Source organism: Miscanthus floridulus, chromosome 14 (assembly GCF_019320115.1).
Source record: "Miscanthus floridulus cultivar M001 chromosome 14, ASM1932011v1, whole genome shotgun sequence".
In the NCBI taxonomy this organism is placed as follows: domain Eukaryota; kingdom Viridiplantae; phylum Streptophyta; class Magnoliopsida; order Poales; family Poaceae; genus Miscanthus; species Miscanthus floridulus.
The window spans coordinates 2975786-3000573 of NC_089593.1; the positions used below are offsets into that span (position 1 = coordinate 2975786).

General features: G+C 46.3%; 2 protein-coding genes and 1 pseudogene across 2 annotated transcripts; all 3 read right to left on the reverse strand.

The window, feature by feature from the left end:
* Positions 1-6696: 6696 nt before the first annotated feature.
* Positions 6697-8934, reverse strand: LOC136502897 (uncharacterized; annotated as a pseudogene).
* An 89-nt stretch (positions 8935-9023) lies between these two features.
* Positions 9024-12371, reverse strand: LOC136505279 (probable apyrase 3). Its single transcript, XM_066500428.1, has 9 exons — positions 11986-12371; positions 11152-11280; positions 10947-11003; positions 10762-10854; positions 10423-10628; positions 10065-10156; positions 9753-9967; positions 9451-9634; positions 9024-9317 (listed from the first exon to the last, which is right to left on the reverse strand). Exons 1-9 carry the CDS (start codon positions 12265-12267, stop codon positions 9187-9189), a joined length of 1389 nt encoding a protein of 462 aa, XP_066356525.1. The 5' UTR covers positions 12268-12371; the 3' UTR covers positions 9024-9186.
* Positions 12372-22710: 10339 nt separating this feature from the next.
* LOC136502898 (protein FAR1-RELATED SEQUENCE 12-like) lies at positions 22711-23671 on the reverse strand. The gene is made up of 2 exons (XM_066498148.1): positions 23238-23671; positions 22711-23155 (listed from the first exon to the last, which is right to left on the reverse strand). The coding sequence occupies exons 1-2, from the start codon at positions 23669-23671 to the stop codon at positions 22711-22713; spliced, it is 879 nt and encodes a 292-aa protein (XP_066354245.1).
* Positions 23672-24788: the final 1117 nt, after the last annotated feature.

Below are 24788 nucleotides of genomic sequence, written 5' to 3' on the forward strand. Positions count from 1 at the left end.
TTTTCATCACTCAATATCCTAATTTAACTTTTCGAGAGAGAAATTCCACCAAATCAAACATTGATTTAATTTGAAACATGACATAATAAACATCTGAATTCATAATTATTACATAATATCTCAAACACACGCTACATTAAATCACTATATCATCAAGTGGGCATAGCAGTGAACTTCTTCTTTATGTATGTCCCTTGGTTATGATCGCGTCGTAACCATGGAGTGTCCTCATCATTTACCAAGATGCTAGGGTCTTTGTTCACTTTGAAGGGCTGAATTCGGTCATCATTTTTATAATCTTCTAACATGTCCGACTTGTCCTCAATTCCCACGATGACTCTTTTCCCTGAAAGAACTATGTGGCACTTTGGCTCTTTGGTTGAGTCATTATCGTTTTTCTCTCTTTTTGGTTTGATAGACATATCATTGACATAGAACACCTAATTCACATCCTTGGCAAAGACGAATGGTTCGTCTTTGTACCCAATATTACTAAGGTCTACTGTTGACATTCCATACTCATTGTCTACTGTTACCCCATCTCCGGTCACCTTGACCCATTGGCACTTGAACAATGGGATCTTCAAAGTAGGTGCATATTCTAGTTCCCATATTTCATCTATGCGGCCATAATATGTCTGCTTATTTCCATTCGGGTCTATGGCATCTATGCGGACACCACTGTTTTGGTTGGTACTCCTTTTATCTTGGGCTACTGTGTAGAATATGTTCTCATTTATCTCGTACCCTTTGTATGTGACGATATGCCATGATGGTTGCATAGCCAATAAATACAGTTGCTCATGGATGCTCTCATCACCTTAACATTTTTTTCGCAACCAACCGCCGAAAGTTTCCATGTGCTTACGCGTAATCCAAGCTTCAGTCTTCCCTGGAAACTCAGATCGTAAGAGATCCATGTGTGTCTCAATATACGGATCTACCAAAGAGGAGTTCTGTAGAACTGTGTAGTGCGCTTTATTAAAATAATCATCCTCCGTACCAATATATGTTTTTCTCCCTAGTGTCCCCTTTCCGCTTAGTCTCCCCTCATGTCTCGATTCAGGAACACCAATCGAGTCAAGGTCGGGAATAAAGCCAACTCATAACTCAATGACCTCTTCTGTTCCATAGCCCTTGGCGATGCTTCCTTCTGGGCGAGCACGGTTGTGAACATATTTCTTCAGGACTTCCATGAATCTCTCTAAGGGGAACATGTTGTGTAGAAACACAGGACCGAGAATGAAAATCTCCTTGACTAGGTGAACTAGGAGGTGTGTCATGATATCAAAGAAGGAAGGAGGGAACACCAACTCAAAGCTGACGAGACATTGAACCACATCATTCTGTAGTTTAGCTAGATCAGTTGGATCAATTGCCTTCTGAGAAATTGCATTGAGGAATACACATAGCTTCACGGTGGCTAGATGTACATTTGGAGGTAGAATTCCTCTTAATGCAACTAGAACTAATTGCGTCATGAGAACATGACAGTCATGGGACTTTAAGTTACAGAATTTCTTCTCTGGCACATTTATAATACCCTTTATATTTGAGGAGAATCCAGATGGTACCTTGATGTTGTTTAAGCATTCAAACATGATTTCCTTCTCCTCTTTGCTTAGAGTGTAGCTGGCAGGACGTAAGTAATGGCGTCCATCATCTGTCTTCTCTGGATGCAGGTTGTCTCTTTCTCTCAAACAACGCAGGTCCTGTCGTGCTTCAAATGTGTCCTTAGGCTTTCCATACACACCCATGAAGCCTAGCAGGTTCACACAAAGATTCTTCGTCAGGTGCATCATGTTAATCGAGCTGCGGACCTCTAGGACTTGCCAATAGGGTAGCTCCCAAAATATGGACTTCTTCTTCCACATAGGTGCGTGACCGTTAGCGTCGTTCGGAACAGGTTGGCTGCCATGTCCTTTTCCAAAGACGACTTTCACATCATTGACCATATTGAGTACATCCTCATCGGTTCGGTTGTGAGGCTTGGTCAGGTGGTCTGCCTTCCCTTTAAAATGCTTGCCTTTCTTTCTTACGGGGTGATTTGTAGGAAGAAATCAACGATGGTCAAGGTACATGAACTTTCGACATTTTTTCAAGAATACACCTCTAATATCACTGAAGCAGTGTGTGCATGCATTATATCCCTTGTTTGACTGTCCTGAAAGATTACTTAGAGTAGGCCAATCATTGATTGTTACGAACAACAATGCTCGCAGATCAAAGTGTTCCTGTTTGTACTCATCCCACACACGTACACCTTCTTTATTCCACAAAATGAGAAGTTCGTCAATAAGTGGTCTTAGGTACACATCGATGTCATTGCCAGGTTGCTTCGGGCCTTGGATGAGCACAGGCATCATAATGAACTTCCGCTTCATGCATAACCAAGGAGGAAGGTTGTAGATACTTAGAGTAATAGGCCAAGTGCTATGACTACTATTCTACTCTCCAAAAGGATTGATACCATCTGTACTTAAAGCAAACCTTAAGTTTCTTGCGTCATTTGCAAACTCTGGGAATTCTCTGTCGATTGCTCTCCACTGGGACCCATCAGCAGGGTGTCTCAACATATTGTCTACCTTACGGTCTTCTTTGTGCCATCGTAACAATTTTGCATGTTCTTTATTTCTGAACAGACGTTTCAAGCGTGGTATTATAGGAGCATACCACATAACCTTGGCAGGGATTTTCTTCTACGGACGTTTGCCCTCAACATCACCAGGGTCATCTCGCCTGATCTTATACCGCGATGCATGGCATACCGGGCATGCATCTAATTTCTCATACTCTTTGCCACGGTAGAGGATGCAGTCATTAGGACATGCATGTATCTTCTCGATTTCTAGCCCCATAGGACAGATAACTTGTTTTGCTTCGTAGGTAGTGGCGGACAATTCATTGTCCTTCGGAAGCATCTTCTTTTGAATTTTTAGTAACTCTCCAAATCCCTTGTCAGATACACCATTCTTTGCCTTCCATTGCAGCAATTCTAGTGTGGTTCCCAACTTTTTCTGCCAAGCATCACAAGTTGGGTACAATAATTTCTTGTGATCTTCTAGCATCCGCTCGAACTTGATCTTCTCCTTTTCACTTTCACATTCTCTTTGTGCGTCACGAATGACCTGACAAAGATCATCAACAGACTCATCTTCTGCGGCTACCTCTTCTTTAGCTTCTCCCATTGCAGTATCATTGAAGCACGCACCATCGGGAATAATATCATTGTCGTCCCATTGTTCTTCTTCACCTTCTTCCATTACAACGCCGGTTTCTTCGTGCTTCGTCCAACAAATATAGTTTGGCATAAAACCCGACTTGAACAAGTGTGAATGAAGAGTCCTTGAGCAAGGATATTTCACCGTATTCTTATATACGGCACATGGGCAGCACATGAAACCATCGCGTTTGTTTGCCTCGGCCGCACGTAACAAAGAATGCACGCCGTCCATGAACTTTTGGGAGCGATGATCAGCATTGTACATCCAATGCTGACTCATCTGCATTATATGACATAAATACCGTATTAAAACCTAGAACATAATTAGTTAATTATACAACATGCATACCACAACGAAAGCTATAAATTTAAGAAATCATCGCTACAATGTAGATAATCCCAACTACCACTAAAAACACTAAAGCTAAAATGCACTTCAGCAGCACAAGGATTTCGCGACCAATCCTAACTAAAACAGACAGATCCCCCGTTTGTTCAACAACTTTGGGCTTCTTCGGCTGGATCACTGCCTCATTAGCCGCCATATCTGCCTGTTGTGCAAGATATTTTTGCACGCGTTCAACATACTCTTCCTCCCAGTAGAGCCTGAACATCTAGTGCCATCCCACTGAAATTAAAACAGAAAATTAGAACTTTAATCACAACCATCATGAAAATAGGTATAAACTAACCATAGTCATTAAATACGATAAAATAACTCACATTGCGATCCGGACACTTGTAGAAAATGCGACCCTTGTTGGGACCCTCCTTCTTCACTCGGTACTCCATCACAATCTTCGTCTCATCACAACACTTGTCGCATGCAATAAGTGGGAGGCCCGGCCTAAGTCGCTTTGGAAACCCATGAGAGGTCGAGGACTCGAAAGCAGTTGCCATCTACTCTCTATACTCATTTTTTAATACACTATAAATTTCTCATTTTATAAACAAATAAAATTAAAAAACTCTAAAATTCTCTATATCTCTAAACAATGAAGTGTGCTATGCATGCTACAAATGAACAGTGAATACTAGTTTTTAATAGCTACTTTAACCTTCCTTCATGTAAATATGCAAGCTTGAAGTTTAAAGATTTCCAGAGCGTTTAACACTACTCTGCTTGCCGAGAAAGTTGCTAGTGTTGTGTCGTTGACATTTTTCATGGCCGTGGCCATGGTCATTGTGTTCTCGTCTTTTACTGCGGCAGGTAAGTAATTCACATGATATTTCCGCAAATTAACAGAAGAATGGGAGTGTACACACATAACAATCGATTATCGTTTATATTTATATATATACTACGTTTGGGTACGGTGATTGACAGACTACTGCAACAATATCGGGACATGTGAATAAATAACCATCCATACTAGTTGACCTTGCTTACGTGATCATCTCGATGAGCATTTCTCCACCAGACGGCACCGTACTTGGCCATGGAAGAGCTCTGATTCTACGAGGAAGGGAACACGGTCTTCCACGACCGTTGCCGCTCTCCCTCGTAGAATCAAAGCTCCTCCTTGATGTCCATTACCGCTCGGCAGAGAACATGCTCGCTGAGATGAACACGATCCGCAAGTTCAACTAGCTACTTTAACCTTCGTTCATGTAAATATGCAAGCTTAAAATGATTTTGAGCTCAAATTGCTTACAAATGAAAAAAAACCACAATAAAGAACCATAGATATATAGTGAACAAAATGAGATAAGACAATAGTGAAAAATGAGAGTATGAGATTGTTAACATTTACAACTGAAGAATCGACGGGGGAATCGAAGAATGGATGGAGGAACAATGGAGGGAGGAAGCAAGAACACTAGTGCAGTGAGCTTCAAAATGTGCTGAGCTCGGGCTCGGGGAGGAAGAAGGAGACGACCGGGATATAAAGGGGGGACCTTTAGTCCCGGTTGGTGGCTCCAACCGGGACTAAAGGTCCCTCCCAACGGCTACTGCGCCAGACAGAGGTGGTAAGGACCTTTAGTCCTGGTTGGAGCCACCAACCAGGAGTAAAAGTCTACCTTTAGTCCCGGTTGGTGGCTCCAACCGGGACTAAAGGTCCCTGCCACCTCTATCTGGCGTAGTAGCCGTTGGGAGGGACCTTTAGTCCCGGTTGAAGCCACCAACCGGGACTAAAGGTATCTCTAGTCCCGGGCGCAAAAAATGCTGGGACTAGAGCCCATTTTAGCCGAGGATCAAAGATCTCTTCTGTACACGCGTCAATGTTTGACAGCGAGCAATCCCAAGCCTGGCGAACGACATCTTCGAAGCCATCAAGGCGCACCCAAAAGGTCTCGAAACGAAAGCGTGGCTTAGCCCATGGCTCCGTGCAATAGCTGTAGAAGGAGTGGAGCGTGGTCGGAGCAGTCAGAGGACAGCGACCGCAGATGGTGGTTAGGGAACGCGTCTAACCACTGCACGGTCGCGAACGCGCGATCAATGCGTTCCATGGTCGGGCGACGTCGCTCGTTACTCCAAGTGTATAGCCTACCATATGTAGGTATAGTTCGTCGACGGCCATGTGGTCCAGGGCGCGGCGGAAACGACGCATCGATCTGAGGTTCAAGCGATCATTGTTTTTGTCTGCTGCCTGATAAATCAGGTTGAAATCGCCGCAGATCAACAGCGGCCCAGGGCAGGCCGCATGCACCTCCTTAAGTTCATCCAGGAACTCTGGTTTGAGACGATCATCAACCGGGCCATATACCGTAGACAGCGACCACGGCGGTATCGATGACGAGGTCTGCTGCAAACGTACCGTCACAGAGAAACGGCGGCAATCATGGCCAGAAGACGACCATACATCGCGACGCCAAGCGACTATGATACCTCCGGAGGCACCAGCAGCAGGCAAGCAAACATAGTCAAATGTTGTACCCATTAGATCAGAGACCATGAGTGGTCGCAGTACATCAATTTTTGTCTCAACAAGACAAACGACAGACACGCGTTCTTGGACAAAGAACTGGCGCACAACATCACGACGGGCCTGCGAATTCAGGCCGCGAACATTCCAAATAAAAAGACTCTGACCTAACATGGGAAACAGGTTGGAGACAGCTTAGGCGGCGCGAACGGTCCGAGAGACCCGCTGCTTCCTGCCTGGGAAAAGCACTCGCATTTGCTCTTGGCCGCCAAGCGTGCACTCCTCTTCGGGACCAGCTCGTCATCCTCCAGTACCCGTGCCTTCTCGGCCCTAGTCATCCTCAGCCTTGGTGTCGACAGTAGCACCGGCTGCGGAAGAGGCAGCCTGAAAGTGGAGATGAACTTCTCGATCGGCATCGTCGCTACTTGCAGCACCGCCTCATACATCCGTCGCGACGTCGTCGACGACCACGCGCGGAGAAGAGTCTATGAACATCTCAGACCCATCAAAACGAGGAGACCTGGGCGACGGGATTAGAGGGCCGACCTGCTGTACCCCGATTGCATCTGGGCCAGTCCTGGCGAACATGGGCCAGATCCACCATCTTCAGGTCCAGACAAACAAATGTCCACAGCCTCCCCCAACATCCCTGCATAACCCTTCACCGGATACCTCCTCATAGTACGACCCAGAGAGGCAGTCAGGCCCATCAGCAGGCCCAACAGGAAAGCGGGTGAGCCAGCCCGCAAGCAGCTCAAACCCCTCCTCTAAGGCAGCGCCCACGACGCCCCGATGGCGACTGTGAGACTGCAGGGCGCCGCGCGGGCAAAGGTCGATGGAGTGGGTACACCTGCTGCAGGAGCTGATACCTTTCCGCAGCGTGCACAGTGCCACCTTAGAGAGCATCGGGTCCAACGCCATCAGCTTGACAGGAGAGGGTGAGCAGTAGCGTGTGGGCTGAAGGTCAAACCGTTGAGCCAAGCCATCGTCGACACGCGTCGCCTGCACCGCGTGCGGAGCGCTGACGCCAATGGCCCCCCTCAATTCCTGCGCCCGAAAAGCCGGGCCGGAGCCACGGCCCAGCCAGGGGTCGTTGCCGCCGAACCGCATCGTCCTTGGGCACGACCCGCCACTGCCGCCGCCGCCGAAGCCAGGGTGATAGCCATTGTAATTGCTATCCCCGCTATCACTGTCCTCGCCGCCGAAGTCCATGCCATCGTCCGACGACGGCGGTGGTGTATGCCAGTCTTGGTACTCAATCATCCGGAGACGAACGAGGTATCGGAGTGCGGGCACTTCATCATGGATGATTTCGTGCGGACGCAGGAAGTGCGGTGGCCCGCCATCATGTTCCTCCTCCGGCTCAGGCACAGCCATAATCTTGTCATCAGGGACGAGATCAGGGTGCGCACACCATGCCGCGACGAAGGGCTCGCAATCATCGTCAGGGTCCGCAACGGCTTCCGGATTGGCGATGTCGACATTGATGCAAGAGGACCCGAGGATGACCTGCGCGGTCTCCTTGGAACGAGCGTGCGACGGGATGCCTTTGAGGCCTACGAGCACCCTGAATCGGAACGCTCCCGCCGAGCCCATAATCAGTCGACTCCACCTCCACCAACGAAGGATGAAGGGAGCACCCTCCGGCGCCGGGGAACGAAGGACAATCTCTAGGTCCTCGCGACGACTGAAGCGAACGATGAAGTCGTCCGGCCTCGTACGGCGCACGGTGACCCGGTCATCCATCACGCCATAACGCTCAACGAGATGAGCCAGAATCATGGCCGGAGTGACCGCCGGTTTGGTGCCGACCACAAGTGCCAGCAGAGCCAGGGACAACGCATCCTCCGCCGCTTGGATGGCCGGAGTCTGGGGGACGACGACAAGCTCCAGCAGGTCCTCCTTGCCCGCGACCTCGGCGAAGCCGGCGGTGACTGGCCTCGCCGCACCGGGGAGCGCGGAGCTCGACGGGGCCGGTCCGACTCGCCGAACGCGCCGAAGTTGTATCCGCTGGCAACTATGAGAGGACTGACGACGTCGAGCACCCCCGCGAGTGCCGGACGTACGCGGCGGAGAGCGTCCGCGCTTGCCATCCCAGCGACCAGGGGCGGGAGGGCGAGGGCAGTCCCTCGCTTGGTGCCCGACATCCCTACAGTTGTAGCACTTCGCCGGAAAAGTGCACTCGGCATGCACGTGATCACCGGCAAGGCAGTTGAAGCACTTCCCGACGAGGTTCGACGGGACCGGCCGATGTGGTGACGGGGCGCGACGCCAACGCCTCCTGCTCTGAACCTGCCGGAAGCCCTCGGCGTCCGGCGCGAAGGACATACGCGGAGGGTGCATGACGATGGACGCGAGCCGAGGGGGACTGAGGTGCCTGAGACCCAGCATCCCTCCGCGCGTCGGCCATGAAGCCCCCGTGATACGGTCAGCGGCGACGGCGCCGACGCTGCGACCGAGGCCGACGCACCGCCTTGCCATGACCCGACGAAGGAGGCGCGTTGGAGTCGTTGAGAGAGGCCTCCGAGTCGGTGAAGTGGAGCCTCCCCCCCTGAACTGCCCAGAGACGCCATGAATGGCTCTGCCTGAGGGTCGAGCGAGCTCGCGCGAAGGACAAACTCGGCGTGCGCAGCCGCGGCCAGAGGCGGCAGCTCCAGGAACACAGATCTACCATTGCTCCGAGCGGCCTCATCCTCTTCGACCTCGTCCGCCCAAGAACGACGACAGCAAGAGCCGGGCTCCATGGCTGAGTTGGGCGGCGCGACCACGCGGTCAGCGGCGATGTGCTTAGTGGACGCCGGGGCCGGAGTGGCCATCGGCGGTGGAGCGGGGGCGAGCAGACTCTCTCTCGCACTGCACAAGTGTCTTCTTTGAAACGAATTGTTCAGCCAATGTCAAATCCATGTAAAAACTGAATCATGAAACTCAAGATGAATGGGCACCAAAATGATCTGCATTATTATTCTCTCTTAGAAGAGCTTCTCGTCATCAGTCTTAGCTCCTATAAAGTTTATCCTCATGAACTAGACTGAAATTATTTCAGAACATCGGCACGACAGAGTGATTTCTCATCAGAGATTATTACAAAAGACTACCTTATGCATCCTGGTTCATCTTCTTGGGTGCAACAGCTTCAATGGCAGTGCCTAGAGGCCATGCTGCCTCAACGTAGAACTCCCCATACTTCACTCTAGACACCAAAGTAATCTCCCTCGTTGGAGCCAAACCTGTGTAAACCACATTTAATTAATTGGTTTGTTCCAAACACCTGAGTGTCAATTGTTGAGCGAATATCGACCATCCGACAGGGAGATTTTCCTGATATCTAAACATGTATTTTATATTTTTATCTGCACTTACCAAAGCCATCTACAAGCAATGTGTACTGGTAGATGAGATCCATGCATATGTATGGCACATCATAGAGATCAGGGTACCCTGCTTTGGCTTCATCGGCACTCAGCAAACAAACTTTCTCTGCAGCAGCTTTGAATGCCGATGGGGTGGACTTCACGCTGGGTGCCTCACTGTCAATGAAGCCAACCTGCAAAGTGATTCATGTGAATCATTGGATGATGCTCAAACTCCATTTTCAACATCTCTGGTAGTTGTGAAGGTTTATATATACATGATCAGGAGTTGCTAACTTATATTATATATACCTGTGAAACCTTGTCAAAGAAGAAAGATGCAACGTAGAGATCGTCCTGGCCAGCTCCACCACCTCCGTTCCAGACGCCGTTAAAGGTGCAGTTCTTTGCTTTACATGGTGCACTCAGGTTTAGTGCCTTTACTATCTCTTCTCTGCACTTATCATACACTGCGCCTTCAGGTGACGCCGTTGCGTCATAGTCCTTCCCATTGTAGCTGTATGTACCTTAATGAATGATATGATAGCAAAGTCTGCTAGTTACTGGAAAAACGATGAATTGATAAACAAGAAGGAGGCTGATTATGCATGTATGCCAGCATACCACTGAACCCACGCAATACGCATTGGCTAAATGGCCCATTCTTTGCCTTCAGGATCTCTACTCGAACAGCAGACATGCCATAGTACAAGTAACTGCAGAGGTAAACAAGGAAGATTACTTGCATTGGTCACAAACCAGAGCATACATGATTAGTTCATGATTTGATACAGAAAACCTTCATCATGGTTTAATAATTCTTTTACTGAATCGTCATGGTTTGATGATTATTACTGTAATGTAAAAAACTGCAAACACTAAACGATGTAGTAAGTGCCATCATAGTTTACTCTTTCCAACAAAATGTAAAAGTTATTGAAAGGCTAGGTAAGTTAAAGTTTAAACATAATGTTTGCTAAACCTGTGAACATAGAGGTTATAATCTTTTCCCTTGAGGTACTCCTTTGTAATATATGGATCCTTCCCATCAGGCACAGCTGGAGCATTTGCAGCAGCACTCGTGGAAATGGCATATGCCATTTGCACTGATCCACCTCCCAAATCGATCACACCAACCGTCTTCGAGTAGTCCCCTCCCAATTTACCTAGCAGATAATTCAGAGCAACCTACAACACATACATGTGCCACATGCATCATACTTTACAAGCTGAGTACACGAGATATATTACACATTTTTTTCTGACAAAAAAAAACAAGGAAATTAGTAAATAACACAGAAGTTAGGAATAGTGTACATACCCATAGGTAAGATCCTTCTTGAGTTCCCTCGAGAACAGTGATCCATTTGGGATTGTACTGGAATTTGCTCTTGGTGTGGACAAGATCTCGGACCTGCATTTAGAAAAAAATTAAGAAAAAAGAAAACTTTGTATATATCTAGAATACACACAAGGCATAATTTGGTTAGTAAGATGGTAAGCTACCGCTTCAAGAATCTCCTCTGCCTTCTCGTCTCCAATTAGTCTTAGACCAGCTGTTGCCTGCAATTTTTGATGGAAACACTTCAGTTCGAGACCGAACAGGACTTTCAATAGAGTGACAGGTCGATTGAAACATGGACAGCTACATAGGTCCTGAGATTTTCTTTTCACTAGATGATGAACTTAGATGAAGAAAACAATTCATTACCCCAAGTTTGAGTGGAGTATTTTTCTGAAGCCTGGGAGGGACAATCCCCTTAGCCTGCTCAAGAAGGGGGAGTATAGAGTTTGCAGCCTCTTGAAGTTTCCCCGCAAATGAGCTCAGCCCGGGCTTTATCTGCATCATCAACAAGTCACAAACATGGACACGTAGTAATTCATAAATAATCCACTCAGTAACTTTGCTTTGCATATAAAGAGGGCAAATGAAAGAAATGTTGTTTCAAATTTATTTTCCGTCTTTCTTATTCTTATCTGTTATTGCTAAAGTGTACACTAGCATCCAAATTTGAGGACCATGTGAGGACCCCAACAGGTCACATGCTGTGTGAGCCCCTTGTATATCGGCGTTGAGCATAATATGGATAAGGTCCACCACCAACCGGTTACAAACTTTTACTGGTGTGTTGGCTCGTTTTCGGGATGCCATATACGGTCATCATGCACTGTTCGTGTTCTTCCGTTGCATTATTGTCACTTGTTTTTTTAAAGTCAAATATTGTTCACTCTTGTTGAGTCTATATTTCCTTTCTGAAGCTGAAGTGAAGTGGTAAGTGGTAACTAGTACCAGGGAAAAATTTATCGACCGAAATCTCCCGATATTTTCAATATATCCTTTTTATCCGTAGGTGCCGATAAGGAAATATCTATCTTTTTCGTATAAATTTTGTTTAAATTTATTTAAATTTACTTAAATTCAAATTAAGTTTTATTTGAATTTGATCCGATATTTTCGATATATCCTGTTTATCCTCTTTATCTGCGACCTCCGATAAATTTTAATTTCCGAAAATGAAAACACTACAACTGAGCACCTACATACCTTGGAGAAGAACTCGATGTCGTCGCCGATGGGGATGAGGTCGAGCTCCTTGTCGAACTTGAAGACGTGAACACGGCTGCCCGTGCTCCCGGCGTCGAAGATGACGGCGTACCTCCCCGCTGGTTGTCCCCTCGAGACCGCCTCCTCCACCGCCGGCGACTGCTCGGCGGCGGCGATGCTGCCCTTTCGCCCAAGAACGACGCTGCTGCTTCCAGAGGCAGCGGAGACAACGAGGTGGAAGACGAGAAGAAAGGCAGCAACGCTGCCGGCGAGGCGAGCCATTGCCACTGCCACTGGCCACTGCAATGGCCAGTGGATGGAGCAACAGCAGGGAGGAGCCGGCCGCTCACTTGTCAGTTGTCACTTCACTGTTCACTCGTGTCTGGACTCTGAGCTGCAGGACGTATGGCTTTATTCTTGATGCGGAGGAGATTTGCAGGCTAGTACCTCAAGTATCATACATTTTCTTTTTCCGCGGAGCAAACTCTTCTCAAGAGCTGGCGTAGTACCTACTGTGACAAATTTCATAAGGGATGGGGTGCTAATCGAATAACTAGTGCTGCCAGTGGAGTCTTGGAGAGCTGTCGGTTGTTGGTCCAATTCTTGCACGTGCACACACATATATATATCTTTATTCGAACAATACGTGCACGTATATAAACCACAAGTCTTGTCTGGGGAGGTTCGCATTATATAAGTTCCACTCACGTATATAAAATTGTGCTACTTTAAGTCATGTTTGGCACATCTTCGCTTTACCGGTTAAGCTATTTTTTTTCTTCAACTCTATCAGCTCTAGGATGGAAGAAGAGCCGAAACAGTTTTAGTAAACTGTTTGGCAAAACAGCACTACATGTGAAACTCATTCAAACATGCTCGTATAGAATCCCAAACGGTGCCCCACCAAAGCAAGGTGGAGCTAGGTAAAGCTACTATTCAAGCTCTATCCCATATCTATCCTTTATGAGAGCAGGTTTTAAGGGGCTCTTTGGGTGAAATTGTTTTTGTTTTATTCCGTTTGGTACAAAATGACTCCAAACAGTTCTAGAGGCAGTGGTGGAGCTATGTCAAACAGGTCCTGTTACGGTACGGTGGAGATAACTCCCGATTTGGTGGACATTTGACACAGTCCAACTTCCAATCACAAAGACATCAACCTTTCAATCGCAGCACCACATCATTTCTAGTTACCAACCGTGCGCTGCTCGATTAACCGCGATATAAAAGCTAACCTCTATCCGTGAATCAAGAACACAAGTGAGAAGTTTTGACTTGTGATTTCTTCAATGGGTCATGATTGATGCCCATAAGGCCATAAGGACGGTCGTCGTAGACAAACTAGCACATGGGGGCGCGCTCCGCTGCGCCGGTTCCTGCTGGGCATCCGTTGGTGAGGATCTTATGCTGAAGGGCCTTCTGAAGTTGGCAGGGTTCGTCGGTTCTATGATGCATGTGGTAAGTCCTGGCCATTTGAGAGGAAACAGATCATGTTGTTTCTACACATTATCTGGTCCGCGGGTGGCTGGAGGGGGATTCACCAAACCTACCAATTTCATACCCGTCGTTTTTTCCGGTTTGCTTATAGGAACGTAACGTGCCGATACCGGTGCATTCTCGCATACTGTACCGGAGCCTAAATTAATAATATATGTGTATAATGAATTAGTATATATAGTATAAGAAGTCTGAAGTAAACTGAACATGAAATGAAAGAAAAGTAAGATGCATTCCGAAGGACCAGTAACAGCCCAACATGAAACACTATTGGCCTGCAAACCAAACACGCTGTAAAGCGGTGGAATGACTCATGCAATACAACTCAAATCAGTAAGATACTAAGAGGACATGCAAAAAACGAAGATCATCTTTAACCTGCCAATTTGCCAACCAGACATGATGACCAAAATACCATTCCAAATTGAAAGGATCCAAGTTTGAAAACAATCTCAGCGAAGGAAGATGAATAATGAACTGTACAAAGAACTATGGCTTTGTGTTCAATAACAATGATACATTTTTCATGGGCGAATAGAGGGTAATATGTGAGGCCTGTATAGGTACACTGAGCTGACAACTGAAAAAACATATAGACCTAACATTTTGTGTAGAAAACATGATTTATGAGCGCTTTTGAGTTTCTGGTTCCAGGAAATATAGATCCGCAAAACTGAAACCATAAACCACAAAACTGGGACCATTAAGAGAGAATCATATAGGTAAGAATCATATTGAGAACATATCTGTCAGGAAATTTTTTCAGTATAGAACTCTGATAGTTCCCCAAAAAAGGTAATGTTGAAGATAAGAAGTCTAAACTCTGTGATGGCCAAAGAATCCATGAATGTGGTCCCCTTATAGCCTCTTTTTCGCAGCAAGCCCATATACAGAGTTGTATGACATACATGTATACCTTAAGATTTAATTTGGCACATAATTCCTACAAATCTTATATATGATATATGTTCAATAACCACCAGCAAGTTGTTAAAAAGAAATAAATTGACATACCCAGTGCTTGTTAGCCGTGTAACCCGTAATCCTGAAGTTTGTGATGTCATAAGCTCCAAGGCATCGAAATCTGAGGTGAATAAATAAAGATTTACATGTCCCTTTGAACTGGGAAGGAGGGAGATGCTAATATTTTTAATCATTTGTATATCCCTGTCATTTTGCAGGCTACTTTTAAAGGAAAAGGTGCAGACACAAATAAACCTAACATCTATTTCTTTAAAAAAATCTATATCAATATTCTTAAAACCTTGATACCAATTAAGATTCAGAATGGAATACATTAGTTACATTTACACACTGTAACTTTTATGGAGGCCACTTACCAAATCCATCACTATTTGGTTTACTCAAACCTGAAGGTAGCATGTAACTGCCAAAAATTGTAGGTGGCAGGGCTGCATAAAACATGCAGTCGTCAACAATTAGCAATTTGAAATGTCATTGACAGAGGGAGAATAGTTTTTGATCCAATATTAAGATTTCGGATGCTTACTTCTAAAACATATCGAGTTTGATACAGAACAAAGAAGCACTGAATTAAATAACCTAGATGCATTTTTCCTTTCTTTTAGCTACCCAGAAGGTGAAATAACAGGTTAGGATGTTTTATTTTTTTCCTATTCAAAGCCAACATACAAATCACACATGCAGGAAGAGCACATGAACATATAACCGGATAGAAGAGCTAGGTGTTTTAACTAAGATTATAGCCTAAGGTGATTTGCATTATTAGAATGGAAATAATTATGAGTAGCTGGTAATCAAAAGGTATGAAATTAAAGACAACTTCCGCAAACCCATATCAATTGTTCCAGTGAAATAAAAAGACTAAACTCCTGATATTCTAAGGTATCCATATAATTTTAGGCAGATCAAAATAAGTATTATAGAAGGCATGCACAAGGCGAACCCATATCATCTTATCTAGTATGTTTGCAAATGAATGTCAAATGCAATGACCAGTCCACCTCCATATGTAAAATAGCAAAGGGGTAATACGCGTAAAGTTTCCATTGGCTGTATACTTCTTTGTATTACATGTAAATAAATTTGTAACTATACTTGCTATTTGATAAAAACATGAACGTACCTGCTATTAGTGTACTTGTACAGCCGTGTGTTGTACCATTCAGTAATAATTAGTAGCTGGATATGCAAGAGACTAAGTAACGGTTCAGGCACAAAGTAGCAGTGCACTAACTAATAAACAAAGACTGTAGGCATGAAAACCCAAAACAACAGTGTACCTTAGCATAACTCTCAATTAGCATATAGAAAACAGAGCAAAGGAGCAGAGGACAGAAGGGACACATGGTGTAAAATAGTAAAGTGGATTGAAGGGGAGGAGAGGTGGTAACTTGCTGTTGCTAACTGCTGGTGGAAGCTGTCTTGATGGATGCATACCAAAATCTGTAGCCTATGGGATCCAGAAAACCTCTCCAAATATGAGACAACAAAAGAATAAAAGTATATGCAAGAGTCTGGTATTGTTGGCAAAGTGAGAGGCATAGGGATTTAAGAACCTGGTTAAAGGTTGGCTATTTCAAATGCCATGATTTAAGTTGTCCAAGGCTGGGCCTTAGCTTGAGGAAGCCCTTGGCTGTCGTTCGCTGACAACAATCTGCAAAGAAATCAAGGCAAGATAGCAATTACCCGGTACTCTATCTCCATGTTGAAGTAAATAGCCAACTTTGAAGAAACAATGCAAAGCCGAATACAATACAGCCTGAAGGCAGGGAGCTGCATATTACCTAAGAGAAGGGCATGTTCATTAACTTGTTACGAAAGATGTATACACCATGTATAGATATGTAGTAAAAACAACATATCTAGAAAAGCCAAAATGGCTTATAATTAGGAATGGAGGGAGTACAATATTAGGATTAATGACCAAGTGAACAATAGGAGGATGGCTGGTTTCCTGAAACAGGGCCTCCAGGGCGGTTGTTGCTGGAAGTCCAGAGGCGCTTGTTGCTGGAAGTCCAGACAAAGGCTAGTTAGGCTTAAAGCAAAAGGAAAACTATAATTGAAACTTTAGAGAGAGAGGTGCAGACTTGTCAACTTTTCCTAGGAAGAATATAGATGTATTGCAATTATGTGCAGGAGCAAATTGCAGAGTACAAATTTCTTGGATACTCAAAACTATCATTTTTATGGATGCAGTTGACGATCCTGATGAGATGCAAATGCAAGGTATCATGAGAGATAGATGAATGGCTCATTCGATTCAGGATCTGCAGATTGCTCTTAAATTAGCAAAAGTAAGACTGACAATCATGTTTGCATTGGGTTTCTTTCTGCAATAGTGCACATGAAGCAATGTCCTCTAGCTCTATTAATAAAAGATATAGCCTGATTCATTCGACTGGTGAGGGCAGGCATTGGATTGACGACAACGCACTTGAGGGCTGGGATGACATTGGTATGGACCTGACCTTGTTGCGACTTCATTTGATGTTCCTGCTGCAGCTATGCCGTTAGAGACCTCATATGCGAAAGGAAACAACAAATTAGTAGCAAACCGGCACTAACAATCTAGAAGGTTTCGCTAGCAATGTCTACACAGGCACTGCCTTCATCAGACTGCCTGAATCCCCCATGGTGTCGACGTAGGGGAAAACGTCTGAAATACGGCGATGCAGTACGGAACAGGGAACAGGCCATCTTAATCAGCAAGCTGCTGAGAGGCAGGCCAAAATCGGCAAATCCGAGGTGGAATCGCTGGGTAGGCGAGGAGGAAGGACAGGAGCGAATGTTAGGGAGCGGTCGTCCACTAATCCGTGAGGTGGGCATCCTGGCCACTGGCGCCGGCGTGAGGTCGACGGCACAGCCGCCCTGCCGTCCTCTGCCGCAGCCGGGGAGCGACCGGGCCGAGCATCGACGACGGGCGCCGATGCGCGTCCATCGTGCTGGACGCAGGGAGGGGCGGTGGTAGGGCCGGCCGGCACCAGCCGCTGCTGAAGAGGTGAGAACCCCACGGATCCTACAGAGATGACGTTGCTGGCTGGATGCGGAGGAGAGGGAGGAGCGGCGTGCTAGCGCTAGCCTATGCAGCGGCCGGATTCGGAGTAAGCAGGAATGAACGAAGCAGAGGACGACGCGATGATGCAGGAAGCGGCAGATTAAAGAAAGACACCTCAAAAGCACGGCGGAGAACGGTGGCGATGGAGCCGAGGGCGGCCCCGCTGATCCCGACGGCACCCACGCGGACGCACGAGTCGAGCGGAACACCCAGACAACGGCGGCGGCGCTTCCGAGAAAGGCGACGGAGGCGAGGGCGGCGTCCACTGATCCCGACGACACCACCGAGGAGGCGGGTGAAGCAGCCGAGAGCAGCGCCCCACGACTGCAGGCGGCAGCCCAGGCGGTGCGACGACGGCTCCGACACTGGATACTAAGACTGGGCCAGAGCAGACCTGGGCCCATGAATCATGAGAGAGGGAAATCAGGCGTGCACACGCACGAGCCTGAGGCGCCGCGCGGGTGGTGGGCCTGAGGGGCGTGGGTGTTGGGATGACCACGAGGAAGAGAGCCCCGCAGCTGCGAGCAGCGTGGCCACGCGGCGGGCGGGGGCTGGACAGCCGGACAGGGAACAGTAACCAAAGCCCTGAGAGAGCGCGGAATCTAGGAGCTTTATGGAGTTGTATATAAAAGGTTTGGGCAAGAGAGTAAGTGTAAATGAGAACATACCAAACAATAGCCTTTTGGATTTCACCGAACTGAAGCCAACAAAATAAAAAAAATAAACTCCATGACACAAGATACCAGATATGCCTGTTACCATATATATATATATATATATATATATATATATATATATATATATATATATATATATAGTGTCGGTGCGAAAAGTGACCAACAAGTAAATATTTGTAGTTTTGCCGTGCGTTGTGATCGGATGTGGCCTAGCACTCAATGACACAGGATTTATACTAGTTCAGGCAACATGTCCTACGTCCAGTTTCAGTCGGTCGGTGACTTTATTCCTGAGCCCAGATGCTCGAAGTTTGATATGGGGTTACAAACGAGTGGGAATAAGAAGGGTGTTGCTAAAGGCCCAGTCGGCCTCTGAACTGAAGGGTCGAGAGTGACGGGGGCTCTAACGTGCGCTAAGTGTTGGAGCGTATGCTCTGTGTAGCTTTAGAGTTCTAGAGCTATTGAGCTATTCAAATTCTCTTTTTTGAGGAGAGCCAGAGAGAACGTCCTCCAGAGAGGAAAGAGCGTATCCCCTTGTATAGTTGAAAGAGAGAATGGATATATGTGCTACCTAGTCTTGTTGTCCACGCTGTCGGGTATGAGACTGTCGTCGACGCCCACAATACTGTTTTATGTCAGACGCATGTGGCAGGCTCTACCGTGTTCGCCTGGTACGGTAAACGTCGGTGCCTACAATACTATTTGTACTCCGACACGCCTGGGAGGTTGCATAGTGCCCATCTGGCATGACCTGATGGCACCGTCCTAAAGGTGCGTAGGGCATGGCAGGGTACGGTCCTCGGTATTGCGGTTGACTTGAGCGCCTTACCTTATCTGCTTTGCCTGATCCCTAAGCCCTCACCGAGCGGGCGTCCCCGGTCGGTCGTCCCCAGTTGGCCTCGACCGTGTTGGTCGAGGAAGAACCGTGAGTAGAGGTCCGGCGTATCTCTGGTCGAAAAAGGAGGTCGGAGTTGGACCTCGCCCCCACCTTGGCCAGGGCTCCCGGTCGAGGACCGAATCGTTGTCCCGGACTGTCATTATGTATATGGGCCGGCCCGAGAGACAAGCGTTGTTGCTACGCCGTCTGCTGGGTTGAGTTTTTGCAAGGAAGCATGTCCATTGGGGACCCCGGGTTTATGAACCCGACATATAGCCACCACCTCCGATTTACATAATTCCTATGATGGAGGATGTAAATAAGGTGTGTCAAATCTCTCCCCCACACATGATCTCAATGATCCACCTAATTAGCGAACAATCGTTGGGCTGAAATCCAACGGTCAATCCCATAGCCACCATGACTTTTCTTGATAACTTTCTAAAAAAAGAAAAGTCATGGCAGCTTTTACAGAACAAATTTATCACCATAATTTTCTGAAAAAGTTGTAAGTCATGGTTTTTTGGGAATGTATACAAATCTCCCCCCTACACATTTTCAAAAATTTTCTTATTTTGAAAGTTATTACAAAGTTATAGGCATAAATCGACGAACGACAGTCCCATAGGCTCGCTGCTTTCCTTTTTTTAGAAAAAAATATTCCAGTAACCTTTCTTTTTAGAAAATTACAAAGTTATACTTACAACTTGTATGTATAACTTTTTGCGGACAAAATTTATCATCATATTTTCTTAGAGAGTTGCAAAGTGATGAACATAACTTTTATGTATAATTTTTTGAGGAACAATACAGAAAAATCATTTATATAACATTTTACAAAACAAATTTATCACCATAATTTTTATCATATTTTTTGATATAGTTTTTTACTGATTTTATAGACAACTTATCATGGTAGCTTTTCTATTCCCTCCGTCTCTAAATAAAAGTCGCTATGGTATTTGTGCCAGTCAAACTTTCTTAAGTTTAACTAGGGTGGTAGAAAATATTAACAACATTTTTATCTCCATATAAGTTTATTATGAAAATAGATTCAACAAATGATACTCATTATGTACTACAAATATCAATATCATTTTATATATATTTGGTCAAAGTTAAAAGAGTTTGACTTCTCGGAAAGCGAGAACGACACTTATTTAAGGACAGAGAGAGTACATTATATTTAGAACCCAATTTTTATTCATAATTGTTAGCAGACAAATTTATTATAACAATTTCTCAACACAGATTTGTCTGACACAAATTTTGTATAATAATTTTATGAATAAACATAATTTATACACATAATTTTTTATTATCTAACAATTTTTTCGCATAACTTGTTCCGACAAACTTCTAAATCTAAAAAAAATTTGTTTCGTAGTATATAGAAGAAGAAACACAGATTATTTTAAAAAAGAAAAAGAAAAAGAAAAAATAATTGAAAACTACTTGGATGCGAACGACTCGCTCCAAAATCCAAATCGAAGGCTGCGGAGTGGGGGGAAAAAGAAAAAATATTTTCGGGCTTGCGGTGGCCTGCGGTCTTCGGTGATGTCATGAAACTAAAGGGCTCTGGCGGGATGGTGCTCCATATGGGCCTCGGCGTGAGTGGGCTCTTTTGTACCCACTTGAGGCCCATCGGCGCAGTTATAAGCCGGTTGGCAGAGGAGAAACAGGTAACAGTTGCAAGTTCCACTAAAAAAAAGGTAACGGTTGTAAGAAGTCTGTTTCTTCGTGAATAAACTGTCCTCGTCCTCGCGGAACAGCTGTGTTCATCTCCATTCCCAATCCTAAATTCTTGCTATGTTCCTTAGATTCCATCCCAGAGCTGTAGTAGCGTGACAATTGGTATGTAGAGCATGGTCTCGGGGACGATTTTGCAAGAAATTTTTTGTTCCACTACTCGGACTGGCGCCTTGGAGCTGCAAATGGCGACGAATATGAAAGAATTGGCGAACAAGTTCAACGGCTTTAAGGTGATGATGTAGCAGACCCTCGACAAGCTGAATGGTTTGGAGGCTGGCGTACGGCGGCTGATGCATCGCTCGGCTCGTTGCTGACAAAGACTGACGCGGCGGCGGCGCAACTGCAACAATTGGAAGCCATTCCGCCACCGCCACCATCGTCATCGCTGCTGCAGCGGGGCTGGCGCCACCACCACCATCGGGTGGGGTCAACCCTATCGACCTCAACTAGGCTCCGCAACCATCTTGAGACCTTCCCGCGCCACCATGCTTCTAATTCTTCATTTAGAGATCCAATTTCTCGTTCAACGCCATTTCCCAAACTTGAGTTTCCCAAATTTGATGGGAAGAATCCTCGCTTATGGCGTGACCGCTGTGAAATTTATTTCGAGGTGTATTCGGTGAGTGACCAGTTGAAGACAAGATTCATTGCGTTGAACTTTGTGAGCTCAGCGGCGCTCTTGTTGCAAACTCAAGAGAGGAGATATTGCAGATTGGGGGCAGCTATGTGCAACAGTATTTGAACGATTCGATAAAGATCAGTATTAATTGCAGTTGCGTCAGACTGGGTCGGTTGCTGATTACCAGCGATGATTTGAGCAATTGGCCCATGGAATTTTGCTCTACGAAAGCAACTACGATGATGTATACTTTGTCACTCAGTTTTTAGGGGCTCTGGATCAGGTGGAAACCATGTTCCTGTGCAAACTTTGGAAACTATCGATCTAGACCACGGGCTGCGCATCCGATGGCTAGAGATGGAGGTGGGGTTTTTTTACACTTAAACGCCCGCCCCCAGCACTGCTAATCATGTTGTTTTGCAAATCACCCCTCCTCTAATCGCAGCGCACCCAGCAAACAGGTCCGTGTTATCGCCCGGCCAGTTCGTCTTTTCCATCGGACGCAGGCGAGATCCCGCCGCCGCGTGCCCACGACTCGCCGGCGGGCCGCCCTCCGCCTCGCCGCTCTCCACCGCCGCCGTTCCCAGCGCGCCTGGCTGCGACTCTCGCCCAGCGCAGCCGGATGGACGCCGTGCTGGTGCTCCGGGTCCTGCTCTCCGTCGCGCGCCCGAGGAGCACGGCCCTCGGCAAGGTGCCGGGCTCCGCGGCGGCGTACCGGAGGATGGACCAGTACGCCACAGCGCGGGCCACGCCGGGGGTGCTCGTCCTGCGCGTCGACGCGCCCATCTGCTTCGCCAACGCCAGCTACCTGCGGGAGAGAGTCTCGCCGCACGAGATGGTCTGAACTCTGAAGCTCTGAATATCATTGACATGAACACTAGGTTCTACCGTGTGTCTGACTGTACTTCTTGAAATTGAATGTACTCATAGAAGATGACCAAGTATATAAACTAGTATCTTTGCAATTTCAGTCTATTTTTCACCGAAAGTGCTTTGCAATTTTTCATGCAGTTGAGTTCAGTTCAGTTGAGTCACAGAATTGAAAATAAACCAGTATCTTGTGCATTTCAAAAGGAGTTCACAGAAAGTGGTTAACTAAATTCTTCTTCCGAACTATGACTTCAGCCACAAGGTCATATTGCAGGTACACTCGAACTGCAATTAAAAAAAAGGAGCATGGTACAGTCGTACATTGCAGTGAACTCAAAATCCAAAGTACATTGCAGTGTTTACAAGAAGCACAAGAGTAAATTGTTCAATTGAAAAATCAGCCAACAACATTGTTTGGGCAATTACGTGCATCATGATCCTCTTCTTGCTTACATTTTCGACACGTCCGTTTACCTTTACCCTTACTTCCAGCCTTCTTCTCCTTCGTCTCCTTGCTCTTCTTAATTCTTTTGCATCTCCCTTTCGAGTTGACATCATTTGGTGGATGTATATCGACCTCTTTTGGAATTTTACTACAAAGGAAAGATTCATATTCATCCTGTTTTTCAACTCTCATAGCAGGCATGATCTTTTGGAGAGGCTCTACTAGGTTGGATAAACTATAATATAAAAAGTCCATCCCTTGTTCAGAGCTCTTGGCCATTTGAATAAGATCTTCAAACTTGTTGCGTGAATCTGAAATCTTTTTCCGCATGGCCACCTCCATAGGATCTTTAGGCTTTTCATCTAGTAGGTTACCTTCCTCATCAAAGAATAGTTCCCTGTAAAATTGAAGATCTGATCAAGACTATTGTACAAAACAGAAAATATAGGTGAACAGAGAGGGAAAAAATAAGTACACACCTTTTACATCTTTTCTCCCATCGCTTCATTATATATAACGATGGTATCTCAGTTTGCTTCTCGGCTCTAAGCACTTGTATGATATGACGACATGGGATGCCATAAGACTCATATAATTTACAGGAGCACCTACCAAACATGTTCGACTTGTTCATCTGAACAAGTCGATCTTTTCCAGTTTGGCTGCTGATGGTGAAACATTTTATATCTGCACACTCTGAAATACCTTGAATAATGCAATGGTCTCTTGCAGCTAAGATTTGTTCCTGAAATTTACTGAAAACTTCATGTGTATATATCAGACTACAATTGAACAAAGCACTCTTTGCCCTCTCACTGACATTACGGTTGGATCTTAGCAAATGCCTCTTATCTGGCGACACAAAACCATGGCTGTGTTTCTCAAAACCATTGGTTGTGTTTCTCAAAACCATGCCTCTTATCTGCGAGTGTATCAAAGATCATTCCAACCATTGGCTTCAAATGTTCTTTGGAACTTACTGCTGTACTCGGAAAAGATTTTGGTCGTGGTGTGCTTGGATGTTCAAGGTGGGCTCCAACTCCGGCGTCGTTGACGGCATGATCCTCAGCGGAAACGGGATCAACGGCGACAACGGCATCAACAGCCTGATCCATGGCGGCGGCCTCGACGGAGACGGGATCAACGGCGATGACGGCATCAACGGCGACGACGGCATCAACGGCAACGTCACGCACGCCGGACTCCATGGCAGCGGCGGCGCAGACTCACGGCGCAACTCTTGACGAGTCTCCTCCGCCTACAGACTCACGTATGACATGAACAAGCTAACGACTCCATGCCGGACTCACGTAAGAACAGGAGGATACTCACGTACGAACTGATTCAGATTAGTCTGGGCGTCGTCCTGATTCGTCTTCGCGTCGGCGTCTAGCGAATCAACGTCGGCGTCTAGTGAATCCGGGAGCCAGGAGGTGGTGGCGCGCCTGCGATGCTGTCCTCGTCCTGCCCGCCTCGCCGAACAGCTCGTGGCCGGCGCCGGCGCCCAGGAAAAACGAAACGACAAGAAACGAAACGACGCCAAACTATCGACACAGACCTGTTTGCTGGGGGTGATTTGCAAAACAACATGATTAGCAGTGCTGGGGGCAGGCGTTTAAGTGCAAAAAAGCCCCACCTCCATCTCTAGCCATCGGATGCGCAGCCCGTGGTCTAGATCGATAGTTTCCAAAGTTTGCACAGGAACATGGTTTCCACCTGATCCAGAGCTGTTTTTAGGAGGGTTGAAAGAAGAGATTCGCTCAGTCATTGCCCTACATAGGCCCAAAACACTGGATACACTTAGTGCATTGGCCTTGTCGTAGGAAGAAGGATGGGCCAATACCAATAAGACTAAGTTCTCTGGAACAGATTTCACGCCAACGGAAGCCAGTCCGGTTGGTCTAGCGCTTCTGCGGCACCGTGCTGGCCGGGGATCGATCCTCTCGGGGGCGATGTATGCTGGCCAGAGGGAAAAAAAATCCTCTCGCCCGCTTTGCTTTTCCCCGAGCACAGGTTACGGATTGGCCCAC

Coding starts and splice junctions, on each gene's coding strand:
- LOC136502898 (XM_066498148.1), bottom strand. CDS start 23,671: ATGGTTTTGAGAAACACAACCAATGGTTTTGAGAAACACAGCCATGGT. Junction 23,156..23,237: donor TGGGAGAAAAGATGTAAAAG/GTGTGTACTTAT, acceptor TCAATTTTACAG/GGAACTATTCTTTGATGAGG.
- LOC136505279 (XM_066500428.1), bottom strand. CDS start 12,267: ATGGCTCGCCTCGCCGGCAGCGTTGCTGCCTTTCTTCTCGTCTTCCAC. Junction 10,629..10,761: donor AAGAAGGATCTTACCTATGG/GTATGTACACTA, acceptor TATGTGTTGTAG/GTTGCTCTGAATTATCTGCT. Junction 9,968..10,064: donor CGTATTGCGTGGGTTCAGTG/GTATGCTGGCAT, acceptor TCATTCATTAAG/GTACATACAGCTACAATGGG.